General features: G+C 37.1%; 1 protein-coding gene across 1 annotated transcript in view; it reads right to left on the reverse strand.

The window, feature by feature from the left end:
• xpr1a (xenotropic and polytropic retrovirus receptor 1a) overlaps positions 1-16,693 on the reverse strand; it is an 86,883-nt gene that overhangs the window by 31,438 nt on the left and 38,752 nt on the right. Inside the window, exon 3 of the mRNA XM_038288586.1 lies at positions 535-636. Coding sequence (XP_038144514.1) covers positions 535-636 — 102 coding nt within the window. The remainder of the gene's footprint in view (positions 1-534; positions 637-16,693) is intronic.

Raw genomic sequence — 16,693 nt, forward strand, 5'->3', positions numbered from 1 at the left:
AGTATAAAGTATTTTATCTAAAGTAGTGAACTGGGGGGGTGTTGGCCTAGTGGTTAGAGTAGTGCCCTTGTGCTCTGAGAAAGTTGCAAGTACCCGGTCAATCCCCACAGTCTCCACTCTGGGTCCCTGAACAAAACCTTTAACCCCACACTACTTCCCAGGCGCCGCACAATGGCAGCCCACTGCTCCCCAAAGGGGATGGGTTAAATGCAGAGGTGAATTTCTCCAGTGTAAGATCAATAAAGTTAAATTATTATTATTATGAACTGAAAAGTCAAAAGTCAAAGTCAAAAAGCCTTTATTGTCATTATATTCTGTGACAGATACAATGAGATTTGGGACTTCCATAACAGCTACCGTGAAATAAAAATAAAAATAAAAAAATATATAAAAAATATATAGATATATTAAAAGGAAAAGGAAAAGGAAAGTGAAATGAAGACTTGATCAAATCCATAGGCCTAAAAAGTGCTAATGTGATTTATCACACCATGTCTTATTAACTCAATGAGAATATCTGGAGTAAAATAATACCTGAATAGAATGTGTTGATTTTCAGGAGCTCCTTCTCGCAGGTCTGGAAAAACCTCTCTTCAAACTTAGCGTAGTATCTCTTTACTGTGTCTTCATCTGTAACTGGAACAAAAAGCAAAAAAAGAACAAACATGAGGTTATTAACTAATACCCAAGGAAGCAAGTAATTATAAAAGGATATAAAGTATCACTGCCTTTTGTCTATAGTTCTCATCTAACTATAGAATCCACAGACACTGGATATTTGAGTAAGCTTAGTTTATATCAAAGCCCAGACACTGAAGGATGAAACCACGTCACAACTTTTTGATGGAAATCACTAATTTATTAGAATCTTTTTTACTTATCCCTCTAAATAATAGGGTTCAGATTTTCAATAAACTGAAATCGCCATAATTGTATAACATTTAGCATTTTGTTATTCAAATTAATTTCATTGGCATAAACGTGCAGACTTTAGGCGGCCTTTTACTTATCTTTAAAAATATTTCAAGTGCTTCATGGAAAGGGTTTCCATCGGCAAGCACCTTCCAGTCCTTACAACACAAAATGCATTCTAAAATTTAAGATGTTCAGTAATGGCCCCAAGCTGTGGAGACTTCCTCTCTGGAGGAGTGAATGGTACTTTTCTGTCTGACATTATATTTACTTTTTTTCCAGGAGTTGAAAGCATCTCTATATTTTCAATCAAATGAGCTCTTAATGTTCCAGAGTGCCAACATGTTTTGATTCTATTTCATGCTCCAGTAGTTTGAGGGGGCAGTTTTGGGAGGCCCGACATGATTCATCTGTGCACAAAGCAAGGACCATAAACATATGGATAAAAGGAGTGGGTGAGAAAGGACTTCACTGTCTTGCTCAAGGTCCCAATCCCAACCTAACAGAAAACCTTTAAAATGGATTAGGGCTGAAACCATGAGAAAGGTCTTCTCATCTAACATCAGTCGCTGACCTTATGAATGCACTTTTGGAAAAATGAGAATTTCAACACACTCCTAAACCTTGTGAAAAAAAGCTTTCTATCAAGAGTTAAAACTACAAAGTTTTGGCTATCATCTTAACCCTATGAATTATAAATGGATAGTCACTCATGTTCACAAGTGAGTACAGCAAGAAGATCTAAAAACATTACCTTGTTATAAATTGCTGTATTCCAATTTTAGGACAAGTTCTGTTACTACATTTGTACATTTCTTAATGTCATCTGTATACCCATTTTCTTCAACATAAAAAAAATATTGTAAAGCAAGAAAGTGTTCAGCAATTTGAATGTGCAGTAACTCCTTTTGTCGTAGAGGTAATGATTAGGTGACCTAAATAGCTAATCCTTCTATAACTGTGTGTATTCCTTGAAGGATTCGGGAAACATCAGGCATGCAGACTTTCATTCAAAGACGGAATTAGATCAACAGCTTCCTGTCTCTCCACTGTCTGACTAAATCCTCCTTGTCTTTTTCAGGACATGCCAATTCAATCAGTATTGATGGTCTGTCTCAAACCATCATTTGCCTCATTCACAACAGGCTACCCAACACCTGACAGAGGTTAACATGCAGCCAGTGGAGAGTCAATGTATAACATTCACACATAGTAGCCCGTATACACATAAGGCGTCAGTGGAAAAATGATCCAGGCTGACGAACATAACCAAACTATTTGATCTAAAAAATGCATAGAGGGCTGATCTTCAAAAGGTTTGCTTGCTCACGGTTAGCTAAACTAAGGCTGCAACTAATGGTCATTTTGCTAATCTGCTGATAATTTCTTTAATCAGTTGATTAATAATCAAAAAGCATGCTCATTAAAGAACTTTGTTTTTATACAGAATACAAATCAAAAATGGTTCAGTTCAATTTATTTATATAGCGCCAATTCACAACAGACTTAATAGTCACTTTACACAGACAATTCCACCAGTTTATGCAGTCAGATTGGTTCAAAGTTTTCTAAGAAAACCAGCTGATTGCACCCACTCATTGACTCGAAGGCAATCCCTTACACCAAGCATTCTTGTAGCGACAGTGGAGAGGAAAAACTGCCTTTTAACAGGAAGAAACCTCCAGCAGACCCAGGTTCAGTGTGAGTGGCCATCTGCTGAGGCCGACTGGGGTTCAAGGAGATTCCACTTGAGGAGTTCTAAATAGAGCATATCGGCGGATAAAACCACTTTGTTTAATCTTAAATGCAAAATATTTTTTACACTTTTTTTTTTTTTTTTTTTTTTTTTTTTTTACAATTTATTTATTTGTTATACATGTACACAGGTGCTCTCATCGCTCTTCCACCCCAGGAGTTCAGGTGCCTCAGGATCTGCCATCGGCAATACTGAATGCCAGGCTACTTTAGGTGGGTGTACGGAGGGAAAAACACATTTATTTTTTAAACGATTGGCCAGTCAACATTAGCTGTTTAAAGGAAGTGATGGAGCACCGGGCCAGCCGGTGCACCCTGACAGTCTGACTGATGGGGTAATACACGGCTTTGACCAGACCTGTAGGCAGCAAGCGGAGGATGCTGTAATTCAAAGTAAAAGGTTACACAGTAAATAAAAATGACCAAACAGTCGAGCATTGATCATTCAATAACAAAATAACTGAGTTAGCTCAACAACACCACCATTCCACGCACTGACCATTATGCCAGCTTCTACATAATAGCAGGCATATGATTGATGCCAAGCTTAATAAGCAAAAATGTTTAAATCTGTGTCCCTAAACAGCAGCTTTAGTATTTTTATCTCAACTGATCAAATACTTAGTTTTTCCCCCAAAATAGACTACGTAAATAGAGCAGAGTACTTTACTGGTAAATCTATTCATACCCCTAGATTTATTTTTTAACATTCACTATACTAGAACTAGAAACAAAAATTAGTTTTATTAGGATTGTATTGAATATACTAATAGAAAATAGTGCAGGGTTATGGTCAATTAAAAGAAGAGAGTTCAGTCAAACTCACTTAGATTCTGGTCTGGGCTTTAACTAAACTAAAATGCTTTCAATGGGCAATGCTTTGATGTAAACTACTTAATTGAAGCCCTGACATCATGTTTAGGGAAGTTGTCCCATTGGAAGATGGACCTCTCTCCCAGTCAGAAGCTTAAGGATTGGGCTTAATTAACCTTTGTTATATTGAAATACTGACCAGCTTCCCAGTCTGTGACAAAAAAGTGGTCAATAGGAATATATGCATAATCGTTAGCTAATACCTGATCCCACCTCCCCTTTCTGATCTGGTAAATCCGAGGAAAACATTGATGTTTTTGTGTGCAACTTCAATATTTAAACACAGAATGTAATTACTTTATGAGTTGATAACAAAACAAGTTATTTGTGAAAACAAATTGATTTTAATGCTGCAACTTTTTATCAGTGAAACCTCACTAGCTACATGTATACATGCACAAAATGCCTGATTGAATGTGTTCAGATCAAGGAAAGAAATAATAAGGTCAATACAATGTTTTATATGGTTTCAAAATGATATCCTACAATATGGACATGCATTTACTTAGACCAGACTTTATTAAGAATAGAAGCACTCTGACATGCACAGTTTTCCTAAAACAACTGCAGAAGATGTATTTTATATCTGCCTGTGCACAAAAAACTGTGTTGACTCTGAATGTTGAAAAGGACCCACACCAGACCCTAAGTGCGGCTGACGATAAATACCTTTCAGAATTTGGATACATGCTCAGCAAGTCCATCATTTGCTGTTCCTGCATTATAGGCTGGAAGAGCTGGAGAAAATAAACATCACTGTAAAGTTTTCTGCTGCCTAGTGCTGATGCCCCATCCTCCACACACAAGTAGTAAGGTCAGTTTTCCCCAGTCCAAATGACACTGGTGTTGTAATTAACACAATATAATACGCAATAGACTGAATCTGATCGGAATTATCACATTAGTGTGTTTTACATCACAGATTTTTCTTCTGATTAGCTCTTTATCACAAATAGTTCAGTCAATGTAAACATTTCCACAGACAAATTGTTAGGGAAGCCAGGTATATATTTTACCTCTTCTAAATCCCACACTCAGTATTTATATTGCAGAAAATCCTATTGGTTTGATATAAATAAAATATGAAAAATAAAACATCTAAACCTCATTAACATAATATCTGTACATTTTGGATACAGAGGCAATGTTTTGATTTCCTTCAGAAAGTTAATTTGGCATATAGTCTTAGGAGGTAGAGATTCTGTCATTTCACACAGCACGGTTTCTCATTATGTGTTATCTAGAGAAAAGATGACAAAGGCAACTTTCAAGAGCTCAACAGCCACCAAAAAATTACCCTAGAGGCACGAAAGATTTAGACAATTAAAGCTGACAGAAACTGAAAACAATAAACATTGTATTTTGAGTTCTGCATGACACCATAAAGATTTCAAATCCTCTGATCTATTATTCTCAGATATAAATTACCTCCTTTACAAGATGTATCTTGTATTTCTGTAAAAGGATATCTTCCGTCAAGCTGACATACAGACAGCAGGGTACAAAGAGGAACCCTCCAGCTTATCCTCCAGCCAACGATTAACGGCTCCCCGCAGTAATGAAATCTCTAGCCTCCTATGTATGTGTGTGTGTGAGAGAAAGATTTAATAAAGCCTGTTCCTGTATGACTGGGTACTTCCAGCACCATAACTACTATATATTAAGAATTTATTTCATTCCGGATCAACAAAGAAAAAAAAAAAATCAATATGTCATAACTGTATTTACCAACATTTTTATATATAAATCTTATAGGCACACAACTTTAAACCTTTTTTTCTTATTTCAAAATGATCTAAATTGATATTTAAGGTTAAAAACCTTTATAGTTTAGAAGCAGATTTTTGAGAGGTGTTTATTTTTGCTCACACATAAGGTACTTAACTTAATTAAAAACAAACAAATTTAACTCATCATTACATATATAAATGGGATTAATATTGTTAATTTGAGTTAAGGCTCAAAACATTAAACAATGATTCCTATAGATCTTGATATGAAGATTCATATAAAACATAATAAAGCAGAACCTGATGTGCCATCAAGTGGGGCTAACCCTTCATCATAAAAACATATACAACCAGAGAGACGTTTGAAGGGAAAAAAAGCAACATAAACATTAGATCTAGTCTAGTGTACTTTTGTTATTTGTTAGTTCCACTTTTCTTTAGACAAAGAATTGTACTGGTAGCTAGAAAAACAACTCTTGACCTAAAGTATTCCCAGAGCGGCTTGTAGACGGCAGCCTCTCTCTCTACGCTAACCCCGTCTTCTGTAGACTGTATAAATAAATGATGAGAGAGCTTCCCAAGAACCCTACTGCATTCACCCCTGAAACAGTTCGCTAACATAAACACTCATACACACACTCCCCACCCCCAGCTTTTCTATTTTCTTACACAGGCATTCTGTGAAGTAACCCCATAAAAATCGCCACATAAATCCTTTATCGAGAGCCTTAAACCTAGTGACCAGGAAAAGGATTTGGGGACGTCGACAACACGACACAAACAGGCCAATTCCTACTTAAAATTGGAAACTCTTTATTGATAACTCTCCTGTGTTGTTTAAACATATTATCCTTACTATGGATAAAAAATGGTGTCAATTAAAAATGTGACAGCAAAGATAAAATAGACATTGTTACACTGGAGAGTGGAGGACACAGCAATTCTTCTTTTTCAGTCTGTTAAAACAATCCCACACATGATGACACCTAGCACAAATTGTATGTCCCTATTTTTAAGGCCTATTAATCCCATTTAACGACACCTCACTGATAACATTATTCTCAGGGGATGTGAGCAGGCCATTACATTATGATCGCTGCTGTAGAAGATTCTATTATCGCTCCGCTGCAAGCCCCACAGGTGTAAATCACAGAGAAAGACAAACTGAGCCATAAAAGAGAATAGGATTGACTTCATTCAGGCCTGATATTAATCTACTGGAACCAGAAAAAAAAGGTGGATGTATAAAAATAAACATGATATCATCCACTAGCAGGCTTTAAGGAAGCAAGTACAACATCAAGACCAGCCCCTAGCTGCCCCCTCTCCTCTACCCTGCCTTTTTTTCACAGTTATTCCCATTCAGCCCTCCAGCCACAATTAATTCTACCAATCATCTTGCTCATTGAGGCCAGGGGAGCATTAGGAATGCACACTCTCTGGCTAGGATGCCAGCCAGGGAGGACCGGAGGCTGGATAAAGAGCCACTGTTGATCCCAATACATTGTATGCTATGTTTACAACAGGAATGCCAACAAAGCACTTCCAAAATTTAATTTAAGAAGGGTGGATATTAAACATTGAACAGAATTGCTAACTCAACATAAGCAGGAGTTAAATATATTTACTTTCGTTTCTTGTAGCTGAAGGGAGAAAGAGTGATGGAGAAAGAATATAAGAGACACGTGGATGGGGGAAATTACCAGCAGCAGTTTGAATAAAAGAGTAGAGGCATGAGGCCAGATGGGATATGAGATGATCCTAGAAACCAGAGGGAAAAGACACAACACCCAAACAGCCCAACAGACAGACTGAGGCTGGAGAGTAAGTGGAAATATGATACAGGAAGAGGAAGAAAGAAAAGTTGTTAACTGTATAAAGAGTGTTTCCCATCACAGAACAACTTTATATGGAGGTAGACGTGGTGAAAGCCACAATGTTCAGGTAAGTGAAGGACAATCGAAGCTTTAGATTATATGATACTAGAGTAGATCAAAATCTAATTTTAACAAACTAATTCATGCAACTGAGTTTTTTTTTTTAGTTCTTACCTGGGGAGCCCTGAGGAGAAGTGTAGAAAAAATCGATTTGGTGATAAATCGTGATTTCTGATCACCCAACATAATATTGATCATTCAGTTCCTAATATATATAAAAAAAATTACCTAAAACAATGAGGGAAAATAGGCTACCACTGCACTGCCACTCTGATAGATAGTACCGTGGAGACATTTTTCTGCGCGCTGAAGCATCATTTCTGCAGTTGTGGCAGTCACAGTAGAAGACGTGGACTCAAACCTCACCAACATGGATTCTGATGAACATATACAGCACTTGCTTTTTTATCTATACATTTTGATAGCTGGGTAAAATATCGCAATTTATAGTGATATTGCAATATCGTGATAATATTGTATCGTGACCCAAGTATCTTGACACATATTGTATTGCAACATAGTCGTGACCAAACAAGCTTAAAAGCAGTAAATTAAAGAAGTAAGTGATTAGTTTGTCTCTTGTCAAAATGCAGACAGGGAAAAAGGTGGTTTGCTTTTGACATGGAGTCAATAAAAAAGTGACAGAGTCAAAGGCAAAGAAAAATACACTGAAGTTGTAGTATCGCATAAATGTCTCAGAAAGCAGCCCAGAAAACAGAAATCTCTCTGCTGAAACAACCAAAATAAGACATTAAACAAAGTGCAACCAATTACTTTAACAAGAAAACTTTCTGGGAGCAACATTAAAATAGGTTATGTTTTTCAAAGGCTTGTTTTCTCTACAACGTCTCTTGAAAAATAATACATTACATCTGATTTACTGACAGCATGCTGCCTGTGTCTCTTTTTTAAACCATCTATCTTAATAAGTTTTCCTGTATCCTCTATAAGCTTTGACATATCCACTCTAGTTAACCTCAGAAATGACATACATTATTGGTCGCAGGCTACTGAAACAAAAAGCACTGTGGTTAACCCCTAGTGAAAGCCCAAATGTACATGAGTTTAAAGAAGAGAGAAGGCTAAACAGATAAATACACTATATTGCCAAAAGTATTTGCTCACCTGCCTTGACTCACATATGAGCTTAAGTGACATCCCGTTCCTAATCCATAGGGTTCAATATGACGTCGGTCCACCCTTTGCAGCTAGAACAGCTTCAACTCTTCTGGGAAGGCTGTCCACAAGGTTTAGGAGTGTGTTTATGGGAATTTTTGACCATTCTTCCAGAAGCGCATTTGTGAGGTCGCACACTGATGTTGGACGAGAAGGCCTGGCTCTCAGTCTCCGCTCTAATTCATCCCAAAGGTGTTCTATCGGGTTGAGGTCAGGACTCTGTGCAGGCCAGTCAAGTTCATCCACACCAGACTCTGTCATCCATGTCTTTATGGACCTTGCTTTGTGCACTGGTGCACAGTCATGTTGGAAGAGGAAGGGGCCAGCTCCAAACTGTTCCCACAAAGTTGGGAGCATGGAATTGTCCAAAATGTCTTGGTATGCTGAAGCATTCAGAGTTCCTTTCACTGGAACTAAGGGGCCAAGCCCAGCTCCTGAAAAACAACCTCACACCATAATCCCCCCTCCACCAAACTTTACACTTGGCACAATGCAGTCAGACAAGTACCGTTCTCCTGGCAACCGCCAAACCCAGACCCGTCCATCAGATTGCCAGATGGAGAAGCGCGATTCGTCACTCCAGAGAACGCGTCTCCACTGCTCTAGAGTCCAGTGGCGGCGTGCTTTACACCACCGCATCCGACGCTTTGCATTGCACTTGGTGATGTATGGCTTGGATGCAGCTGCTCGACCATGGAAACCCATTCCATGAAGCTCTCTGCGCACTGTTCTTGAGCTAATCTGAAGGCCACATGAAGTTTGGAGGTCTGTAGTGATTGACTCTGCAGAAAGTTGGCGACCTCTTCGCACTATGCGCGTCAGCATCCGCTGACCCCGCTCCGTCAGTTTACGTGGCCTACCTCTTCGTGGCTGAGTTGCTGTCGTTCCCAAACACTTCCATTTTCTTATAATACAGCTGACAGTATACTGTGGAATATTTAGGAGCGAGGAAATTTCACGACTGGATTTGTTGCACAGGTGGCATCCTATCACAGTTCCACGCTGGAATTCACTGAGCTCCTGAGAGCGACCCATTCTTTCACAAATGTTTGTAAAAACAGTCTGCATGCCTAGGTGCTTGAATTTATACACCTGTGGCCATGGAAGTGATTGGAACACCTGATTCCAATAATTTGGATGGGTGAGCAAATACTTTTGGCAATATAGTGTATGAGGATAGACATAAATGTGGGACAAAAGTTGACAGAGCACAGAAAAATATCATGTCATTTAAGATTCAAACAAACTTCACACCATTAGTGACAAGGAATGAAAAGTTAATTAATGCTGCCAACATCTTCTGAGGAAAGGAAAACACCAAAGTCCCTCTCTGCAAGTCAGACTCCTTCATTTTGTTTTTTATTCATTCTCTGTTCTTCCTCCTCTCTTCTCAGTTGGTTCTTAATTTACAAAGCTGCTGCTGTGAAGTTTTATCTCTGACGGACAGAATGAGGGGAATGTTTGGCCCAGACCTTTCTCTCTCTGCACCCAGCACTGAACGTGGCCTTAAAGATTTAAACAGCTTTTTCTGAGAGTCTCACCGATTTCCTGCATTTCTTGGCAGGTAGATACGGACTGTATGAAAAAGGCAAACCAATAAGAATTTGAAATAAACTGTGATTCATCTCCTTCACCTAAATGGATAACAGGACATTTCAGCTTCAATCATGCCTCTCAGACCTTGTCAGTCAATCTAAGCCTAAGAAAGCCACATTAAAATGCACATTTGTTGATGAACTCTGCTCTGTCGAAATTATGCACCAACCATTAGCTGTAACGTTTGCTCAAATTCAACAACTCGGATTAGTATGCAGTAAATCTAATTGCATTCTGAGTCATAATCCAATAGTTATCATCAATATCACACATCCTATAGTGTATCATGGCTGACAACAGTCTAACTAAGGATATAGACCAGTATCAGTGTCCCTGAATGCAAACTCACGTTCTGCTCAGATTGCTCATAATATAATAATTGAGGGAAATCTAATCTTTTTTACCCTGTCCGCTTTCAACTGTTTTAAAATGAATCATTACTGTGGCAACAGTCCCAATAGAAGATAATGATAAAAAGAGTTATTATATTGTGAGTAAGAATTGCCTCTTTTTTTAATCACAAATGTTTTTATCTTGTAAAATTATTCTAGATGAAGCAACAACATTGACTTGACATGTGTTTTATTACAGCAACTTTAATTACAGGAATTTGCTGGTTACAAATACTAGTTTAAAAAGTTAGATTTTAAAATGAATAAACTTTTCTGTAATCATTTTGTAATCAATTCAAATGCTCACTAATGCCTAATGTCTTTTTAAAAAGCTGTCAGAGAGAGTGTTTAACTGACCATTTTTTTTTTAAGCTGAGCAAAGCAGATTTGTTCACTTTAAAAAAAGGTACCCCAATGGTATCTACACAGGGAAATAATCTGGTTTTTATTTTAGTTAATATTAGCTTGTTTTACCCCATTACCATATCAAGAATAAATAAATAATTTAGACACAATACGGACCAAAACGCAGTAAATTAGTAAGAATTTGTCTTTTATAATAAAAATGTTTTGTTGCTCTAACCTAATCTAAAACAGTACCCTAACATTACATTAAATTGTTAAACACTTAAAGTTATAATTTAGGTTTTTGACAATGAAATTGTGGGAAAATTTCATATCTGTAGCTGAGATGTAACAGTGTCCCCACTGTCGCAGACCTTCCTGCTTTGAGAAACGGTTGGTACCAGAGAAAAAGTAGTTCTGGTATGGTTCGGTGGCACAAATAATAAAAGATTTATAATCTTAAAAAAAACAATGCAAGTGTTTTGTTAGACTATTTCAACTATTTTAAAATATTATGGTGCTTTGACAGATCTTGACGTCAATGAGGACTATTTTTTGGCCACTATGACTCTGGAAGACAGTTCCTGCTTAGTAGTTTTTAAACTACCGGTACTCAAATAGATCTTAGTACCGGTACTTCAGTAAACTTTTTACCAAATACTTTTTTTAATTTTACTTCAATAACTTCTTTAAAGGTTACTTTTTAACTTTTACTTGAGTAAAATATGATGAAGTAGCACTACCCTTACTTAGGTACCATTGTGGGTCCTCAACTCACCTCGGTGCTGAATATTGTCTCTTCAACAGCCCTGATTTTAACAGTTAGGAGACTTTCAAATTTGATAAACGAATTCATAAAGCTCTGTCCTACTTTATTTTTAATCATTAAAATATTAAACAGATTGAGGCTGATGAATAACGGGATTAATAAATCTAAGATATGTGTGCCTCAGCAAAAATTATTAGACAATCACTGTAAAAGAACACAGCAAATATAAATGATACCATTTCAGTCATGATGTTTTCTCTGGTATTCGATGGATTCTTTTTCTCTAACAGATGAGACATCAACCCTTAATTGGACAGCCCAGCCTGAATATGTATGAGCATGTTATGAATTTGACCGAGGTCTGTAGTACATGTCTTATTAATGCAAAACATTCAGCTGCTGCTAAAAAATGATTTCCATAACGCAACGAGGTAGAAAAACGAAGAGTGCATCACAAAGAGAAAAACCTTTTTTCTTGTATCTTTGAATCAACACATTAGGGAAAAAATGTTTATTTTTTTATCCTTAAATACATAACTCTTTTTTCTTTAGTTTTTACTATCCTAAATTGAAACTGACTGAAGAACCTAACTGAAGAAAAAGCTAAAATACAGGGAAGTGACACAGATCTAGAGGAACATTTCTTTTTAGAACTGTCCATTGGCGGATTAACCCATTAGTCAGGGCTGGTTACATGGTCACAGCTCATTATACCAACAATAAGGTTTATGTACTGCTCCCAGCATCAGCAAACCTGACTGATATTAATCATCATCTGGTCAATAGAGATCAGAGTGCGTTGAGAATGGGGCTCCTGCCTCATTGCAACACTGCAGTGAAGAGAGGTGGAGAGCTAGAGCTCTAATATGTCAATTTAGCATCTCTTTTCGATCTTCCGCCCTTTGTTGTCCCTCTCATCTCACTAGCTGCATTGCTGTTCACCTCCTTTGTGCACTAATACTTTTCTTCTCATCTTTCCTCTTCACTGAGCTTCTTCTGCTGATCTACAGGCAGCCGAGAGGAAGAAATGATTGGTATCTTAAAATTACTATACTCAAATAGCAACTGAAAGATTTCAGAGGAAAACATTAAAGTCCTGCGAATTCTAAACTAAACTACATGGTTGATATTTGATTTTTCCAATAAGAGACAGTTTGTTTAGGCTCCTATTATCAGCTAACTTATCTCTAATGTAATAATTCAAACAACATTGGAGCTGATATGAAGGGTTTGCATACCCTTACATCATCCTCATCAATGGTGATTGTAATCAGGTTGGCCTGCTGTTACAATGGAAGATGAGGACCATAAGGCTGGGGACTTCTCAAGTCACTGAAATAAAAATGTTCAAAAAAAAATCAAAGGCTCTAAGAAAAAAATTAAAACACATTGCATTAATTAATAACCTACAGACTAATATTTTCAAGCCTCTGTTTATGCCATGGCTTTCTTCTCACAGCTTATAGACTAAAACATTGAAAATTAGAATTAGAAATATTCACACCAATAAAAAAAAAAGAAATGTGGGTACACAAAAACCATATTTATTACTGATTAAAGATTAACATAAAAAAAATGTAACTTACAAATAATGTTATCAGAACATCTATTCTATTTTTTTTGAAAAAAACTATGCATGTGAGATGAGAAAATGATAAGATGATTGATGCAGGTGAAATACGCAGTTTGGCGAAGACTTCATCAATACTTCCAGGTCCAGTGCTGTGCTGTAAACAAGGGACAGCAGTGATGGATAAGGTAAGGAAATTAATTCTGTTACACATAGCATCCAGTATTACGCACTGATCCAGACAGACTTAATAGAAAGCACAGGGTAACCTGCCAAACATGGAAATGACGGCTGAAAGCAGACCGTGTGTTGTTTTCTGATTCTGCTTTTTTCTCACATCTAAATCATTCAGTTCAATCTAATTTTGACAAGAGAATGGATGGAAATTATTATTCACCTTTATGTTAATAAAGGTGAATAATTATTTCCATCCATCCATTTTCCGTCATGCTTGTTCCATCATAATTAAACATTTGTTAATGACATAAATTGACATAAAATTGCTTCAAGAAAATATACCAAAAAACAATGCTTCATGCTACAAAATAGATCAAATTCAAGAATAAATGAGTCACTGACATATAGTAGCTTTGAGACTAGTGTGAACTGCAGTGAGAGACAATATCCAAAAGAAAGGAGCATATAAACAATGCTTAACTTTTCCAGAAATGATCAGCCTACCAAAACTGACCAAAAAGCACATATAAAATTTTTTAGCAGGTTACAAAAAAACTCAGACCGCCATCTAACTAAAGACCCTAATGCCTCAGGTGAAGGAAACAATAACAAGGAGACTTGCCTTTTGCTCTTCTTCAAGATCTTACAAACTTTTGGAAAAAATATCCTCAGGACCAAAGAAACAAGAGTAAAACCCTATGAAAGGTATGCACCATAAAAATCTTGCATAAAACCAAAGAGTTTTAGAAGAAAAAAAAGAACATAACATCTATATTCAAACGTAGTGTGTGGTTGCTCTTCTCTTATACAGCTTTAGGATCACCACAACTGGCTGAAATAAATGGAATCAAAATCAAAAAAGATAATCAAAATCAAAATAAGATAATCTCAAAAATGGTTTGCTTATTTAACACTAAGCAGGAATCATTTTTATCATTTTGAAAGTAAAACTAAATTAATTTGTGGAAATCATATGCCGGATCTAGTAGAAAACACTTCCAGTTATCTAGGGGGAAAAATCAATGCAAGCACTGCAACCAAAGGCAAAAAAGCATTTTGGAGGAGAGCCTATTTCTGACAGCTATAATAACAGACTGCCTTGCTAGAGGAAAATTGTTCCTCCATTTCACTGTGTAGTTGTGTGTCCATGCAGGTGTGTATCTGTGAACGCTAAAAATATACCAATAGGTCTGAATCAGTTTGAGTAGATATCCTGTTCCTTTTAGGACCGGGTTGGATGAGAGTGACATTGTCATTATCGACATATTTTCCTGCTCCCTGGGATCCTGTAGCCATTAGCAACCACCTCCAGGAGTTGGCCTCTCCTCTGTTGCAGCCAATTGCTCTCCGATCACCGTGTGACTGTGTGCATGCATGCGAATGAGCAGGTGTTCCCTATTTATTTGTATATCTGTTTACCCTCACGTCTGGAAATGACCTAGTGATGGTGACAGGATTGAATGTGTCTGACTTGATTGTTTGATAAAATTCTGTCTTGCTGTTCCAGATTTAATACTAATCTAGGAAATTTGTTGAAATAAATATTACAGGAATACTTATATGCTCAGAGAATACAATCTTCCTTACCTGATAAAGAGAAAATAGACTCATTTCATTGTGGACATGCTACAAAAGAAAGTCCACAAGAAAAAGGCAGTCTGCATAGTGCATACAATAATCAATGGGTGTTGATTGGGCCTACTCAGTACTTTTGCATTGAAAACAACAGTTCTGCGTGGCATAGAATCAATACTGGGATCTCTGTTAGGCCAGATATAAATCTCACAGGCATGAAGAAAAAGAGCAGTACACACCAACAGGTCTGTGCAATGTGATGGAGAAATCACTGATGGCAATGCAAAAATACTACACAACCAGTCACCCAGAAAATTATTTAAACTGGTTGTTTGCTATAAAAAAAATCAGTTTAGGTTAGACATTGTATTATTCCTCCTCAGAGCCAGGCTTACAGTAGGAAAAAATAGGAGACATATTTGTGAAATGGATAATAGAAAAGCTAAATATAGTTGGTTTTATAAATGAACTCTCAACCAATATTTGGTTAGAAAAATACAATTTTTTTTTACAGCAGCCCAAAAATAACCTGAATCGCTTCCTTGTAACCTTTAGGCTAATGCAGACGCTTTGCTCATAAGCAACACTTCTCGCACAGACAAACAAAAATCCTTTTATACTGAAGGTCCCTCTGGAAGTGTTTGAGAAAGTATGTGTTGTTTGAACAAAAAAATCTAATTTGTTCACGCCTTTCTCACAGTGTATTTAGGCAATTTTAAAACTGTTGGGTTTTTTGTATCCGTCTATCTGATTTAATTATTTTCAACTATGTGAAGCCACTGTGCAATAAATCAAACAATTTATGTAGATAAAATGTCTTCTGCAATCTTGTCACATAATCCTCTGGGGATTATTTTAGTGAACTGAATTAGAAAAAACATATTATTTCACTGAAAAGACAATATTTGTTTCTTTCTTTTTCAAACATGGTAAAGACTGATAAAATGCAAAAATAAAGGAAGAGTATTTGGCAGAGTTACGAATAATTAAAATGAGGAAAATACATAGCAAAATAACCATGGTTACTTGTTTTGTGACAGATCACAGAATTTGTCCATGGGGATGTGAACAGACTTGTGAAAAGCTTGTGTGTGGGAGAAAGAAAACATATATCATTGCTACATTACTGGCTGGAGCATGAGAGTAATCAAGCTGGTAATATATGCAGGGCGTGCTGATGGAGGAAGATCCTCTGGGAGCTGTAGCTCTTTGTGTCTCTCAAACCCCTCTGGACCAGGACAACCTCTCCCTCTAACCCCCTCATCATCATTTCCACCCCCTTTAACATTTGTGTTATCAGATTTTTTCTCCTCCATCCCTCTTTCCTAAACACGAGATCTAAGAGGTTCCCCATTTGTCCACACACACCTGTGTGTTTGGTAAGTGACCCCTCCCTTTCATGATGGATGTGACAGACAGCGCTCCAGTGGCTGCTGGCAGCCCCAGCCAAGCTGATGGGTTATTCATTACAGCAAGCTTCAATTGTCCTTTAAGGACCCTAAAATGCCACAGAATAAAGCTGCTCAGCCTTTATTTTGATGGATGCAGCTCTACCAGCCCACACTGATCCACAGGTAGCACCTATGCATTGGATGTGCAACAGGCCCACAGACTCTTCAAATGTAGGTATTGAGCTGGAGGCCAAAAACATGGGAACCCATGTTAAAAGTATCATCTGTAAGCAAAGATTGTGTTATTCATGGTGAGCATTGTTTTATTATCTTATATTATCTCATAAATAATGTTTGCATCATATACAGTTTAGTTCGAGGATATTTATCCCTGTAAAATACGAAATATGTTTTCCAGGCTGATGATGATAAACTAGTCCATGCATTTATTACTTCTAGGCTGTCATTTGTACTAATAGGAAGTCAAATAACTGT

The sequence above is a fragment of the Cyprinodon tularosa genome, unplaced genomic scaffold, assembly GCF_016077235.1.
Source record: "Cyprinodon tularosa strain WSP-4 unplaced genomic scaffold, ASM1607723v1 ctg259, whole genome shotgun sequence".
Taxonomy (NCBI): domain Eukaryota; kingdom Metazoa; phylum Chordata; class Actinopteri; order Cyprinodontiformes; family Cyprinodontidae; genus Cyprinodon; species Cyprinodon tularosa.